Source organism: Trichoplusia ni, chromosome 7 (genome assembly GCF_003590095.1).
Source record: "Trichoplusia ni isolate ovarian cell line Hi5 chromosome 7, tn1, whole genome shotgun sequence".
NCBI classification, from domain to species: Eukaryota; Metazoa; Arthropoda; class Insecta; order Lepidoptera; family Noctuidae; genus Trichoplusia; species Trichoplusia ni.
This window is the reverse complement of record NC_039484.1, coordinates 14,379,016-14,394,843: the sequence shown is the minus strand read 5'-3', so window position 1 is coordinate 14,394,843 and position 15,828 is coordinate 14,379,016. Positions and strand designations below refer to the sequence as shown.

General features: G+C 34.7%; 1 protein-coding gene across 1 annotated transcript; it reads left to right on the top strand.

The window, feature by feature from the left end:
• The first annotated feature begins 126 nt into the window (after nt 1-126).
• Nucleotides 127-15,246, top strand: LOC113495787 (mediator of RNA polymerase II transcription subunit 23). The gene is made up of 18 exons (XM_026874725.1): nt 127-355; nt 907-965; nt 1,236-1,480; nt 1,698-1,830; nt 1,934-2,116; nt 2,196-2,968; nt 3,048-3,448; nt 4,221-4,395; nt 4,827-4,996; nt 5,432-5,550; nt 6,025-6,212; nt 6,683-6,863; nt 7,379-7,524; nt 8,126-8,349; nt 8,747-8,986; nt 10,972-11,416; nt 11,608-11,814; nt 12,004-15,246. The coding sequence occupies exons 1-18, from the start codon at nt 343-345 to the stop codon at nt 12,140-12,142; spliced, it is 4,041 nt and encodes a 1,346-aa protein (XP_026730526.1). The 5' UTR covers nt 127-342; the 3' UTR covers nt 12,143-15,246.
• Nucleotides 15,247-15,828: the final 582 nt, after the last annotated feature.

The window sequence follows — 15,828 nt, the reverse complement described above, 5'->3', positions numbered from 1 at the left end:
CTTAAAATCATGTAAAACTAAAGAAGACAAAAAGTAAGATAAGCTAAAAAAGGAGCAAAAATTATAACATTATAACATTTGAAAGTGCATTATATATTCAATCGGAATTACCCAAAGAATTACCACTATTTAAGAGTTATACGAAATAAAAAGCCTTATAGCTAAATATAGTATAAACGATCAAAAAAGTTAAGCAGTGTCGCTAAAGGTCTCATCACACATTAAATTTACCCACGACTTGGCTTCAACAAATTTTACGTCAAACATAGTGTACGTTTGTCTTGAACTCGTTGTGTGGATTTGTGGACCGTTTCATACGTGCAGTCATCAGAGTTTATTCTGATGTATTTTTCAAGTGAGTTTTGTTTACATTCATCTATGAAATTAACATAAGATGTATAAGTTTGTCAAGAATAATCTATTTACTTATTCTTTCTGTGTTAAGCCTCAAATAATTAACTAAAAGTGTAAAGCTTACATTATTATGTGAAAGAAAAGTGTATGACATGTAGAATATAATAAGAATCTCGACTATGCATGCTCTTTAATTAATGAAATTATTATTTAACCCAAGGATCCAGTACTCTCATCTGTTTTTGCATTTACTTGGTGCAGGTGTAATTCGACCTTAAATATCTTAAAACTAGCATTTTGTTCAAAATAAAAATTGCTTCGCTGTCCGTATTACAGTATTTAAAAGTATTTTTAGCTTGCATAAAAAATATCTTTCATTCACCACTGCTTAACAGTAGCAGTGTAAATTTAAATGGTTTACAACTTGTTTTTCAACACCTTTTTGTATAAGGCACAAATATACATACACATAATAGTAGTGAATTGATATTGAAAACACTAGGTACATAACTGTTGGCTCAATGTATAACTGTGTATTTTCTGTGTTTGTAGATGATAATATTACAGAGATGGCCGACTCCCAAGTAGGCAATATAGTTAATGAAATATTGGTGAGTACTTATATATTCAAATATCATTCAGTGATACTTAAGCTACTTCAGATTTGAGTTTGTCCTATTCAACTGCTTGGTAATAGCTTGTATGGGATGTATAAACTTACCAGAATAAAGAACAATAAACACCATAGTAGATGTGGGTAGCGCTAGTATATAAAAGTAATTACCCATAGCAATACTGATAACACATGACCATTAGCACATTTATGTACATACTATAATTACTTGCTGCATGTTGACTCAATCAAGTTTTTACATTTTCAGCGAGTTGAAGTGGTAGAAGCAGCTTTTAGTTGCTTCTTAGTCCATAAACCAGAACAAGAAAATGAAATGTTAGCAATGTATCAAAAAAAGCTTTGTAGCCTAATGACAACATTGAGTGCAGAGCTGCAAGAGTCAGCATTGCGGCAGTTTTTAACGCCCACGGCTGTACTTACTAATAGATACAAAATGAAACAATTGCTTACACTTCTGGAAACACTGGTCAACACAAACATCATTCAAGCTCGGTAAGTATAATAGCTATTAGTTTTATCTTGACATAGATAGTGGATAGTTTTTAAAAGTATGACCATTTAAACATCAAAAAAGAAAAAAAATATGTACAACACCTTACAAACCTTATGTCTTCTTTAGTTCATGCACAGCTTTTTATGACATCAAAAAAAATTCAATTACCTTGACCACTTACCATTTCAAAAATAACTAATTAAACTAAATTTTCAGGATGTTATGTGATTGTATTTTGACAAATGAAAAACTCACCTATCAAAATGCTGACTTCTGGATAGAAAGCTTTAATTTAATAAGAAGAGTCATTGGCGGTGTTGACTACAAGGGAGTTCGGGAGATAATGAAAGTAAGTTGATTTTTCTACAACAGCCCTTATCATCTTAGTCTTAAGAACTCCTTGTCATAACCTCTGCTTGGCGATCTGTTTGCAATATGAATTGATTTTTTAGGGATGCAGGGAAAAGGCAAATACTCTTCCAGTCAGATTGAATTCTAGTACAATGCCCCAAATGAAAGCATTGTACAGTGTCATAGAATATATTTTTGATCGGAATGCTTCTTTGTTACCAGCATATTTTATTGTGACGGAAATCCAGAAAGATTATCCCGATAACAACCATTGGCCACACTGGGTAAGAAACATTAATGAAGTAACATTATGTTATTGTAATCACTTATTTGTGTTCTATCTAACTAAACCATCTTTTTTAGCAATTAGCAAAACTGCTATCCACATTTGTAGAGAGTTTCAAACCTTGTGCTCAAATGGTGTCAATTATTGGACATTCACAAATGTTGCCAGTTGTTGAATTTTCTGGTTATGCAGATCATCTTGTTAACCCATGGCGCTTAGATCCTACTACTTTGAAGTTTTCCCTGAAAGGCAATTTGCCATATGAGGAGGAATTGATGAAACCTCAGATATCGCTGTTACGCCACGTTTTACAGCAGCCTTACTCAAGGGATATGATGTGCTCGATGCTTGGCCTACAGAAGCAACATAAACAGCGCTGCATAGCATTAGAGGACCAACTGGTTGAACTTATGATACTACCAATGGAAAAGAGTGAACAAGAAACTGACGATGATGACATGTCTTCATCCCATTGGTGTTGGCTTCATTTATCCTCGCAAGTCATATACTTGATTCTCATCGGGTTTGCTTCATTTCCAAACATAGTAATGGGGCTTCATAGTAAATTGATTGGACATGACATGAAGAAAGGTAGAGACCATCTTATGTGGGTGTTACTCCAATTTATATCTGGAAGCATTCAGAGAAACCCATCATCAAACTTCTTACCTATAATTAAACTTTATGAATTGTTGTACCCTGAGAAAGAACCACTGCCGGTACCTGACTGTACCAAGGCTCACTGCACTCACCAAATGGCTGTGGTATGTATTTGGATGCACTTGTTGAAGAAAGCTGAGACTGAACAGAAGACCATGACAATGCCACAGAATTTGAAAGTACAGTATGAGTATGTAACCTTTTCAATCTCTAGTTTATATAATTTTATATTACAAAATGAAATCTAATATATACAAATGTCTTTCAAGGTTCCTACAGCACTTAATGACTTCAAACAGTACTCCAACGTTAATGGGGTCAGATTTTCGTATTGCTCTGCTATGTAATGCATACTCTACAAACCAAGAATTCTTCGCTCGGCCCATGGGTGTGATAATTGAGACTCTTTTTGGAAGCCAGAAAGCGATGCCGAACGGAAACCCCGGGACGCCTCTGCCTACAGTTCCTCTATCTATGTGTATTTTGGACAGCCTCACCTTACATTGTAAAATGTCCCTCATACATTCGATAGTGACTCATGTTGCTAAGTTAGCTCAGAACAAGAGTAACATTCCGGGCAGTAGTATGATGGCTCCTGCGTTAGTTGAGACTTACAGCCGTCTACTGGTGTATACTGAAATCGAATCCATGGGTATCAAGGGATTTATACGTAAGTGTTGATGTACAGATTTTATTAATAAATATTTATTATAACTGTTCTTCTTACTCGTAAACGTTTGCGAAAATGTCGGCCAGTGACCTCGTTAACTTTAGTTGATAACAGTGCACAGAGATGCAGTTTCGAGTACTGCCTAAAGTTATCAGTACCAGACTATTTTAATAAAATTGAAGAAATATAGAATACTAGAAGTCGCCCGCGGCTTTACCTGCGTGGAATATCGTAGTAAAGCGTAATCCTGCTTTTTTAAAAGTTGATTCAAACAAACACCTCTGTTATTTCTAATCCCTTCAAGTACACATGTGCAAAGTTTCAAGACGATAAGTTAAGTATAATGCGCGTGAAAGATTAAAAAATCAAACTTACATTTACATTTATAAAATGACTAGCAGTTGCCCGCGACTTTGTCCGAGTGGTTAGAAGATATAAGTTCGGATTTTAATATTATACTAGCTGTTGCCCGCGACTTCGTCCGCGTGGTTAGAAGATATAAGTTAGGAATTTTTTTAACAAAAGATTAATATTTTTCCTTGTTTTTGCCACATTTTCCACTGTATCTTCGCTCCTATTAGTCGCAGCGTGATGTTATATAGCCTATAGCCTTCCTTGATAAATGTTCTATTCAACACAAAAAGAATTTTTCAAATCGAACCAGTAGTTCCCGAGATTAGCGCGTTCAAACAAACAATCAAACAAACTCTTCAGCTTTATATATTAGTAAGTATAGATTATAGTATTGATTAAATGTATACTTTTCTTTCAGATCAGTTACTGCCCAACGTGTTCAAGTCTCACGCTTGGGGTATATTGCACAACTTATTGGATATGTTCTCTTACCGTATACATCATGTGCAGCCGCATTACAGAGTAACATTATTGTCGAACATACATTCGTTGGCAGCGTACCCACAGGCTAATCAAACACAGTTGCAGTTATGGTATGTGTGAAATCAATTATAATGTTTATAATATCTGAGTGCAGTAATGTGCTGAAAAGAAGTGACGTTCATGGTTTGTATGTGTGTGTGCTTTATGTATAGGCCTTTAGTGACACGATTTCATTCAATTATAATAGACTTTCTTTATATGCTCGCTCATAAAAAAATGCAAAATCTATGCTTTTACTTTGAAGTGGCGCACGGGTGGAAGACGAAAACTTAGAACCAGAGAATAGTGACCACCAAAAAAAATGATAAAAACAAATACAAGCTAAAATCCATCAGGATGTTCAGGCTATATTTAGTGCCCTAAAATATGCACATGCACATACAAGAAGCTTAACCCTATATCTCTGGAATATTATTGTTTGTATAAGAATTCTTAAATGCAGTTTACTCTTAATAATATACCCTTTAATATTATGTTGCAGCTTTGAAAGTACAGCTCTCCGTTTGATAACAAGTTTGGGAAGTTCTGGAGTACAATTACAAATGTCTAGAGTTGTCTCCGAGCCTAAATCGCTGGTCTCTTCAGAGAGTGAGGAACTTAACCGCGTGTTAGTACTCACACTGGCGCGTGGCATCTACATGACGGGGGCGGGTAAGCTAATTGTTCTTCCATACCTTAACATGCCTTACATAGCCATATTCTGTACCATGGACTTTGATCCATCGTAGTTAACCAACGAACCCTGACACCCAAGAACTAGAGAGATCCTCGGCATCATTGGTCATAAAATTTTGCAGGTGTATCGTTTATATTATTCACATTTTACATTAATCACACCCAACTTAGTGGAGAAAAAGTTAGGCAAAACTACTATTAATTCCAGACAATTTCGTATTCCAAGCCTAGACCATTTAAACACGTTGCATTCAAATTAAGTTTTATTTTTATATGATTTAAATTTCAGAATATTGTTGTGTTGTAAATTTGTAATTTGTAAGACACAGTCTTACACCCCTACTTACCATCAACCAAAAATTCACACACGCTTCTGTACTTATTCACAAAATACTTTTTATTCTTTTACAGGTAGTGACGGCGCCGCAGTTAAAGAGCTGCTTACTACTATAGTGACGAACACGCCGCATATGTGGTCTCAGCATACGCTTCAATGCTTCCCACCGATGCTCGTTGAGTTTTTCTCACAGGTATATGAATTTTATCCTTACTACTACTACCATGCGAATGTAATGTTGTATGTAAATTCGTTAGTCTTTTGTATCCCTATTCTCGGACTCTAAATGATTTGTAAATGATAATCTTTTTCTAAATTATCAACTGTGATTGAAAGATCGAACTTAGATCTTTACCTCAGGCAAAAAATGCGATTTAACAGGTGATTTATTTGGCAGTCAAAAAAAGATGTAAATAAAACTGTTAAACAATAAATAATTGTGATGGTCTTCCTGTATCGCTCTCTTGGCCTACTGCAGATATTATTTTGGCTTTCCTTCATTTATTGTATTAGCTATTTTACACTATTTTACCACCTAAAGTTTTGGAATCCCGTAAAATATATTCTATTAAATGGCATTACCATTTAATAGTTAGACTGTTTTACCATCTCAGCTGTATGCCACTATATAATTTACTAGAGCCTCAAGAAAAAGCATGTTTCACAGAACCCAGCACCGAAGGAAAACAAACAAGTGCTAAAGAAGTCGGTTGAGGAGGAGTACCGCAAGTGGACGTCGATGGCCAACGACAATGATATTATATCGCACTTCTCAGTACCGGGCACGCCGCTGTTCCTGTGTCTCTTGTGGAAGATGATATTCGAGACTAATAGGATCAACCCCGTCGCTTTCAAGTAAGTAAATACTCTTTCGTATGGTAACAGCGTTATATTAATGTTATATACAAGGTGACGAAGGAACAAATAATAAATCAAGTCAGGTCATGTTTCTCCAAATAAATAATATATCACAGAATTTATAGACGAGATACATTTCTCTGAACGCTAGCATTTTTGAATCGCTGCTATATGCTAAACTTACATTATAAAATTCCGTCATTTAACGAAAAAGTACGACATTAATAATATACACGTTGCATTAGTTTTCTAATGCAATTTAATATTATGAAAACTTGCAATTCGTACATTTAGTGCATTTATTCCTTTTAAACGGCTCCCGCGTTCCACAAACATTTAGGTCACCTGAACAAGACACAGCGTCACGTCTTGCCCATTGGATTTGGCTATCCGTGCAGTCTAAGTTATTAGGTAATATTAGGTATCTTTTATTTCATTGTCGTTTCTAACTTTGGTTTTTGTTAAAGGATCTTAGAGCGTATCGGTGCCCGCGCCCTGTCGGCTCACTTACGGAAGTTCTGCGATTACCTCGTGTTCGAGGTGACGAACCCCGCCGGCGGGCCGCACATCAACAAGTGCGTTGACGCGATCAACGATATCATCTGGAAGTATAATATCGTCACCATCGACCGTCTAGTCTTGTGTTTGGTAAGTGTAAAGCAAATAGATATAAAGTTATAGATATAAAAAAAGATTTGATTTCAAAGGTACTTGGTAGTTTCATAAATTTACATAATATAGGTATATCCAAGAGGCAAACTATGTGCGTGTAGTTTTGAGGGAAACGTAGATTAATGCAACAAAACTATTTGCACATATTTCTGTTGGATATCATTTTTCCTACTATTAGTTACTTATTAGTTTTGTACTTCTGATTATTTTATGGCGAGTTCCGTACAGTCAATCTTTTCCCTGGGATCCCTGGCACACATCTAGCTTTTATTGTCTAGCTTGGTAGTATTCGTTGTATTCGTTTAGTCTTATATACCGTTGAAAACGGTGCACGTACCGTTGAATGTACGTATGAAACATACTTACTTTTTGAAGATAACCAAGTTTTTAATTATCAATACCTACCGAAAGATATCAAGTAAAATGTTTTTAATTCTATTAATTTAATATCTTTTATCATATTTATAACCTAAAATATGTTTTTCTTTAAGGTACTACGCCCCAATCCAGACGGCAATGAAAGCCAAGTGTGCCTTTATATCATCCAGTTACTATTACTTAAAGGGTCCGAATTAAGGAATAGAGCACAAGATTTTGTAAAAGAAAACTCTCCTGAGCATTGGAAACAGAACAATTGGTAATTATATCTAACTAGCTGATGCCCGCGACTTCGTCCCCGTGGGTAGAAGATATAAGTTATGATTTATACCTGCCCTGTCTTTTTCACATTTTTCAGTGTATTTTCGCTCCTATTAGTCGCAGCGTGATGGTTTATAGCCTAAAAACTTCCTCGATGAATGGTCTATTCAACACAGAAAGAATTTTTCAATTTGGACCAGTAGTTCCTAAGATTAGCGCATTCAAACAAACAAACTCTTCAGTTTTATATATTAGTATAGAGTATAGATTATTTATTTTAAAAGTTATTTTAATTATTTAGAACGCACCGGAACAAATTGTGCTTTTATCGTATTGCATGGCATTTATTGGCCTTCTATTATTTCTTTCGTTCTGTCCATTTATTAAAATTGTAAAAAAATACAAAATACTGTTTCGCTATTCTGATTTCATTCTTTATCAAATCTCTCAATCACTCTAAGGTTTGCTGTAAGAGAGCCAAGCCCTGGGTTGAGTTCGCCTTTGTACATGAACTTTCCAAGACCATATTGTCCAAGTATGAATTTCTGTGCAATAAAGTATAAATAAGTAAATTACTTATTCGTTGTGTAAATTTTCAGGTACGACAAACATCTAGCATTCCATAGGAAATATCCTGAGAAGTTCGCACCTGAAGAAGCGAGCAACACCTACGGCGGTCCCATACCAGTTTATTTGAGTAATGTATGCCTTCGATTCATCCCAGTCTTGGATATTGTGGTACATAGACATTTAGAAATACCATCAGTCAGCAAGAATCTGGAACAACTTTTGGAACACCTCGGGTATCTCTATAAATTCCATGGTAAGTAGTATTTGAAATAAGCAAGCGTCAGGGCCTATGATTATGTGAGAATTGTGCACAGCGAAAATAATTTTGATTGCGTAATTATTGAGAGGAATATTTAAACTAATGATCATCATACTAATGAATACTGGTGCTTGAGACTTATACATTTTTAGATTATATTAATCTAAACTACTTCAGAAAGGAGAAGGTTCTTAATTCGTTTGTATGATTTTTACGTCAGAACTTCTGACTGGATTAACCGAATTCGTTGATACTTTTTTGATTTAACGCGAAATAGCGGTCTTTTGGTATCATACAATTTTCATCAAGATTGGTTCAGTAGTTTTTAATTTTAAGTCGTTCTTTGATTTTAAAACAATATTAGATAAAAACAAGTTAACACATTTTTCAGATCGTCCTGTAACATTCTTATACAATACCCTTCACTACTACGAATCGAAGCTTCGTGACAAACCGTTACTGAAGAGGAAACTGGTAAATGCCGTGTTGGGTTCTCTCAAGGAGGTGCGGCCGGCGGGCTGGGCTACTACTGAGGCGTTCCAGACTTATCTCGCCAAGTCCGAGGTCGACGCCACCGGGTGGGCCCCCGACCTTAACTACTATCTCAGTTTGGTCAATAGAATGGTTGACAGTATCCTTTTAAACCACGACACATCTTCATTGAGATCCTGAACAGATCGCGACTGCTTATCGTCGCACAAAAGTACCATATTATCTTTCTTGTTAAATATAGTATTGATAGTATTGTTAGTAATATTTTCTAAAAGGCTCATAACATATAAGTAAGTTGTAAATATGCAACAGTTACCACAATAGGACATTTTTATTTACTGCGTCTTCTTCTGTCTTTGTTCGCATAGTAAATACCATTGCTTTTATGTAATATTCACTGTGGTTTTCCTTATTAGCGGATTGCTTAAGTCAAATTTGTATCTTTAGTCGAGGAAACCAGTACCTCTACCATGAGTTTTTAGTGACGGAGCTCGCTAGCGTCTGCGTAAAAAATATATATGACAAAATGTACAGCGCCCGTAGCGGTCACTTGAAAAACTAAAATCGGTAGTATGAGTTGACAAATAAAACCTATCGAAACATTCAAAACGTCTTCGACAGCGAGTAGCGAGCGCGTAACGTTTTGCGGTGGTTTCTCTAAGAAAACGGTACCATGAGTCACAAATTTGACAGATGGTATCGACAAATACCATTACGATTGTAGTTAAGTAACTCACTTGCTAATCAAGGTGTGAAACGGTATTCGGTTTATAGTAATTGTTTAGTTTTGAGTATTTCTTGTGAGAATCATGTCGGCAAGAGAGTATTTAAAATCAAGTAGCACTAGTTAAAAGTCAATTTACATTGAATACACGCTGTCACTTTTTTACAATGAAACATACATAAATTCATTATTAAGGAAACGCTGGAAATAAGTCAGCGTTCACAGAGGGCTCCACCCCAACCAATAGTTCATCAAGTAATATTAAATTATATTAAAATATACCGAATATTTTACGCTCTATGAAGTTTAAAAAGTATTAGGATTATTCAAACACTAGCTGTAGCCCAGGACTCCGTCCACGTGGACTTCAGTTTATAGCGTTCGGTGGTCTCCGTTTCCATCAGGCTATCTGTCAAATTCAATACAATCGGTTCAGTAGGATTGGCGTGAAAGCGAGACAGACAGACAGATAAATTTTCGCATTTATAATATTAGTTTCAATAGATGCACAGTTTATCGGTATATGAAACAATTCTACAAAACTATCGCGATCAATCGGAAGACATAGGTACTCCCTAAAGTTGCGCCACATAACCATTCCTAGGTACCCACGACACCGCTTTCAATTTAATAATGAAAAATTACTAAAGCCCAAAAGAGCAAGAAGAAAAGTGTCCATCTATTTGTGATATCAAAAGAGTTCGTATAACTACATCAACCGCATATTTAAAAAAAAAACACTTTGCGAAACTTCAACGGCAAAGATGGCGACTTGAGCGGTTTGTTTTTTGCCATCGGAATTTAACGAAATTCTCCACAATCCGAAATCTGCGGATATATGTTGTCGACTCAAAATCAATATTTTTTTATGTTTTGTTATTCATATAAGGTTTCGATCGAGTTTACCGTAGTCCTGCATGAAATTATTAATGTAGATTTGAAGCTTTTCGGGAATATATATCTTACTCTGTCTTTTAAGCAACGTTAGAAAGAAACAACTACATTAGGCGTGAAGTTAGGCACGTTCGACAACATGACAAGTGTGACAACACGAATACTACAATAACAATCGAGCTCTCGATAGCGAGCGCGTCAAGGTTTTTTAAACTCATGGTATGAGTCCAATCGAAAACTATTCGATCCGCGTTTATACGCTATCGACTGTAGCAAAGTCATTGACGTTTTCGATAGCAACTCATGGTAGAGGTACAGATCATTATATAATAACACTCAACGTCGGGGTTAATCCTCTTACGAAACGGAAAAATGAGCTGCAGAAATAATTATATTTGTTGTTGCGTAGTAGCAACAGGAATATGAAAATCAACACATTGGATGAGGTCAAAATGTTTATTGAATAACTATATAAATAAAAATAATTTCCTTAGCAAGTGTTACAGCGATGACTGGCAGTTCACATTTCCCCAACACAGACTGGCGCTTCAATGAGTACCCGAACCCCTCGGCGCACGCCCTCTATGTAACTTGTGTAGAGTTGATGTCGCTACCGCTTGCACCCAACTTTGTGGGCAACAATCTCTTAGACGTAGTTACTAAAGGCTTCGTCGTCATTCCTCCCACAAAAATACAGCTTTGGATCAACGCTATTGGCCTTATCATGGCGGCGCTTCCTGACCCATACTGGATGGTAATCCACGATCGCATTATGGAGCTAATTACAAATAACGAAATGGCAGAATGGCCGTATCCACACACTCCTTTCCAATTGTTTAACCTGTCGACTACAAATGATGCTATGTTGGAGAACAAATACAGCCTGACCCTGGCCTTAGCCCACGCTATCTGGTACCACGCCGGTGCAGGTCAGATAATGCAAGTCCCGCAGTAAGTCAACCTTTTTTATTGTTATTGTAAGGAGTTATTGTAAAACTCATCAATCAAACATTGAATAAAATAACAAACAAGGTATTCTTGGAAATCATATCAATACTTCATAAAGTATTTATGAGATTGAATAAAAAAACATTGATCATGTATTTGTATGGTTATGTTAAAGTATAAAATTATGTTTGCAGATTTATCAAAGAAAAACTTTCCGTGGAGATCCATACCGAAATACAAATGCTGTATCTGTGCCACCTGGTCGGGCCGTTCTTGCAACGTTTCAACTCCGATGTGTCGCGGGCTGTGATGGATATAACTATAACACTCTACGAGCTTCTTGCGCACATCGACAAAACCCAACAACATTTACAGTTCATTGATCCTATTTGCGATTTACTGTATCCTTTTATAAAGCTATTACTTCACTTACCTTATTCTACTTTATTTCTCAAATAGTTGTACATATAATTTTATTATTTCTAATTACGAGAGAGGTAAGAATAACTTGACATTAAGCTTTTGTAGTCACAATTACTTTGTCTAAAAAACTTTTTGTATTCCATATATTTTCTTAATAATGATTCCAGTTATCATATAAAATACATGTTCGTCGGTGACACCATGAAGAATGAAGTTGAGAGTGTGATTCGTAAACTGCGACCTGCTTTGCAAATGCGTTTGCGTTTCATTACTCACTTGAACGTGGAACAAATAAATACCGCCTAGCAGAACGACTACTACAGCTATACGCCATCTAGTTCGAGCTCTAGCTCGGAGTAATGGCGATGCTGTAGTATTAAAACACTTCAAGCTCCGGTGCACAGTTGGCGAAGTGCAGAGCAGCGGATTTTTTTATGACACTCGAAAGTGTCTCTAGAACTCTCCGTATAAAGTGCAAAATCGTTTCTCCAAAAATATTATGAAGAACGTGCTAACACTGCTTGAAACACAATCGTGACGTTTACATTGTGTTTCGGAGTTCTTTAAAGAACACCGCTGCGCTGCTCCGTTCTAACTTTGGGTCGGCCCAAATATTTATTGAACTCTTAGTGATAAAAAAATAAACTTTTATCATAAATGGTATTTAAGATGCGTCTAGCCGGTTGTTATCAACGGGTCTCGAGTTAATAGCTTTAGAGTAATTACATCACAAGCAATTACTTCACTACTTAGAGATAAGTTTCAATATGTAAAGTCAGATATTTTCTTATTGTAATATTTAACATAATTACAAATTAGTTCTTAACGACATAAAATTAACTTTATAATCAGTAAGGCTCGAAGCTTACACGCAACAATTTTATACTGTTTAATTAATTATAATGATAATTGTTATCGTTAAATTCATAAATTATACACTTTAGTAAACTATTGACTTGACTTACTATGAGTTTGCACTGACAGACATTAACATACTGATATGATTTGAATTTAGATTTAAGTAAATATTCTAAATAAATCTTTCCACATATCAGAAAATGTGTGTAAGTAAGTCAACATAATTAGGAATTTAAGATACGAACGAAAACAAAGCCTTCATAATTAAGTAAAGTCAGTAATAATAATAATGTTAAATGTAAACTTTAAGACAGTTCAATCTCCTGATAAATGTATGTTTGTGCAAACTTATAGTATTGTACTACCTATTTTTAAATAAGTTATTGTACGTTTAATTAAGATATTGATGTAATTTCAAACATCGAATACTCGATATAACGAGTGCAATTATTCTGAAATATACCCATGTTATATAACTTACTTTAAGGAAGTCATAAAATATATTGAATATATATTGAAAACAGTTTAGGCTTAATTTTCGTCTCAATTCTTTATTATCAGTGTTCTTCCCTAAATCTATTTCTAGTTAATTAATTAGTCTTCTTTTATAAAATTTAACAGTAGAAGACGTTAAGAACTCAATCATTTTTTACTGTCATGCCAAATATGTTACGAATTGATTAATTTTAATAGCCTGTATATTAATATCGCAATAATTCATTTTTATATTTCGACTCAGAAGACTGCGCAGTACTCGATGTTAATCGCATCCTATTATTTTAGACTAGTCAGCCATGCCCATAGATGTTTCGATCTTTGTTTTTTACCAACAGGGCCAACAATTGGACAAACAATTAGTCATATAGTGGGATTATAAAAAGATTTTTACTTGTTGATAAATGTATCTAGGTAAGACGCTATTACTTAAGAGTGATTAAAGCAATAGCCAAGAAAACAAATTAGGTAATCTTATTAAAATTATTGTATTTTTTCTAATCATTTTAAGAAGAATGTAATGTGTATATAGATATAATGAATTTGAAAGATTGACTCTAGCCTCTAGCATATTGTGCTTTCTACAATATAAGTTTGAATATAATAAATGTGATAATCAAAGTTATAACTAAATAAACCAATTTGAATTAAACAAAAAATATTTATGTGTTTTGTAAAGTAATGTAACGTTTTTTTGTATTTACTAGACTCAATTTTGGTAAGGAACAAGGTCTTAAGCCACCTATTATAAAAATACTAGGTTAAAATTAATTATAAAGATCAAATTTAAGAAAAAAAAGGAATAGTAATTTAAAATAAAGGGTGTTTACACTAGATCATTTTCCTATAAGTGGTATCGTTATAGAAGATGCTAGAATGTATAGAGAGGCTAGTTATTCGGTTCCATGAAATTCTTTAGTGTACAATCATCCTAATGTTCCCTCCAAACAGCTAAGAAATATCTCATAAGGCATGGGCGCAGTTGAGATATTCGTTAATAGATATTGGTTTATGTTTCATTATGTCTTTGGTCTCTATTCAATTACCTACGTTTTATTTGTAGTTTTTATTACAGGAAATGAATGAATGATTTTGTTATTCAAGCCAAGATCTATGCTGCACCCATGTCATAAAATGTGTTGTGATTCAGTTGTGTATATTACTAAAGCCTGTATGAATCAAGTAATGATCAAAATTTACAAGTTCTCTTAAATTAATGTTTTACAAAATGCTACTGTAATGTACTGTTGACTTAATGTAAGGTTAAATTTTGGATGCAAATATTTCGTTTTACTGTGAACTGCACTTTAATTAATGGATGTAATTAAATAAAGAGATTTGTAAAATGTCTACTGTATGCATGTCCTAAATACTTCCAACAAAGAAATGTATGTACATTATTAAATTATTTTGTTTGTTAATGAATATTTTTAATGTTCAATCTTATGTTTTCTATAGACAACTACGTGTGCACTATGCTCAGGTACAATCCTACAATTTGTCTGCATGTAACACTCAAATCAAATTAATGTTTTATTTAAATGACTATACAAGTCAAATATTAAAATTATTTAAATACGAAAATATACCCAAATTACTATAATAATATCTAAATATTAGTACCTAATTGTAAGTATATTATTGCGTGAAATGTTTCGATGTATTCTATGAAAGTACAAATATCCGATTTATTATTCCGAGTCATTAATTTTGTCATTGAATTAATACTCTGTTTTAGTTGTTAACCAAATTTTGTTTTAATTTTAACTAATTTTGAGGGATATTTATGTTTTATGGTGTTTATTAATACTCGGTAATCAAAATACATTTATGAATAAATCCAAGTCCATTACATACTGTTTAAGGTGTTCTTAAAAGTTGGAACCTCGGTAGCTAGGTACAATCCGTTTTATATTTTTCCGTTCTGTAAATATATTGTAATGATTCGGATTTTGGATATACCGGTAGATACGTCAAACAGATGAGCGTAATTTTGCATAATTTTTATATAAGTATTCTCATATTTCTTATTGATCAAATAAATATTTTAAAGGTAACTAATGATGCTTTATTTTCTCCTCTATGTTATTTATGTAAGATAAAACTAGTAGGTAGCTAATACTATCCGAGCTTGATAGTATAATAGCTTCTAGTTATTATGTTTGTGTTGATCAGGGTTTCGAGAAGTATAAGCAATTGTTTCATTTTGTATCTATTAGTAAGTACAACCTGTACAACTGAGGGCGTAAAAACTGTCGCAATACTGATTCTTGCAGCTCTGCACTCAATGTTGTCATCAGTAGTCATAAACGACAGTAGGAATATAATATTGTCACCTTCACACCACTTCACCGTTGGCCAGGCATCAACGGAAGTACGGGCGGTAAGTTATGATGAGCGATCAGGACCAGGCCTGTGCCGGTCGGTACCCTCGTATTCCATGCGCGCATCTCAGAGAATTCAGAAAGCTCTCAGCTCAGTAGGGCTGATGCCTGCCGGGGTGCGGCAGCGGGATTGTCAGAAAGCAACGGTGACACACGATGAGCAACGGAAGGAACGTGGGTGCTTTTTAGGGGGTAGAAGTCTGTCACTCCCTTTCGCTCGAACTAACGCGGATGGAGTCTTGATGATTTTCCATC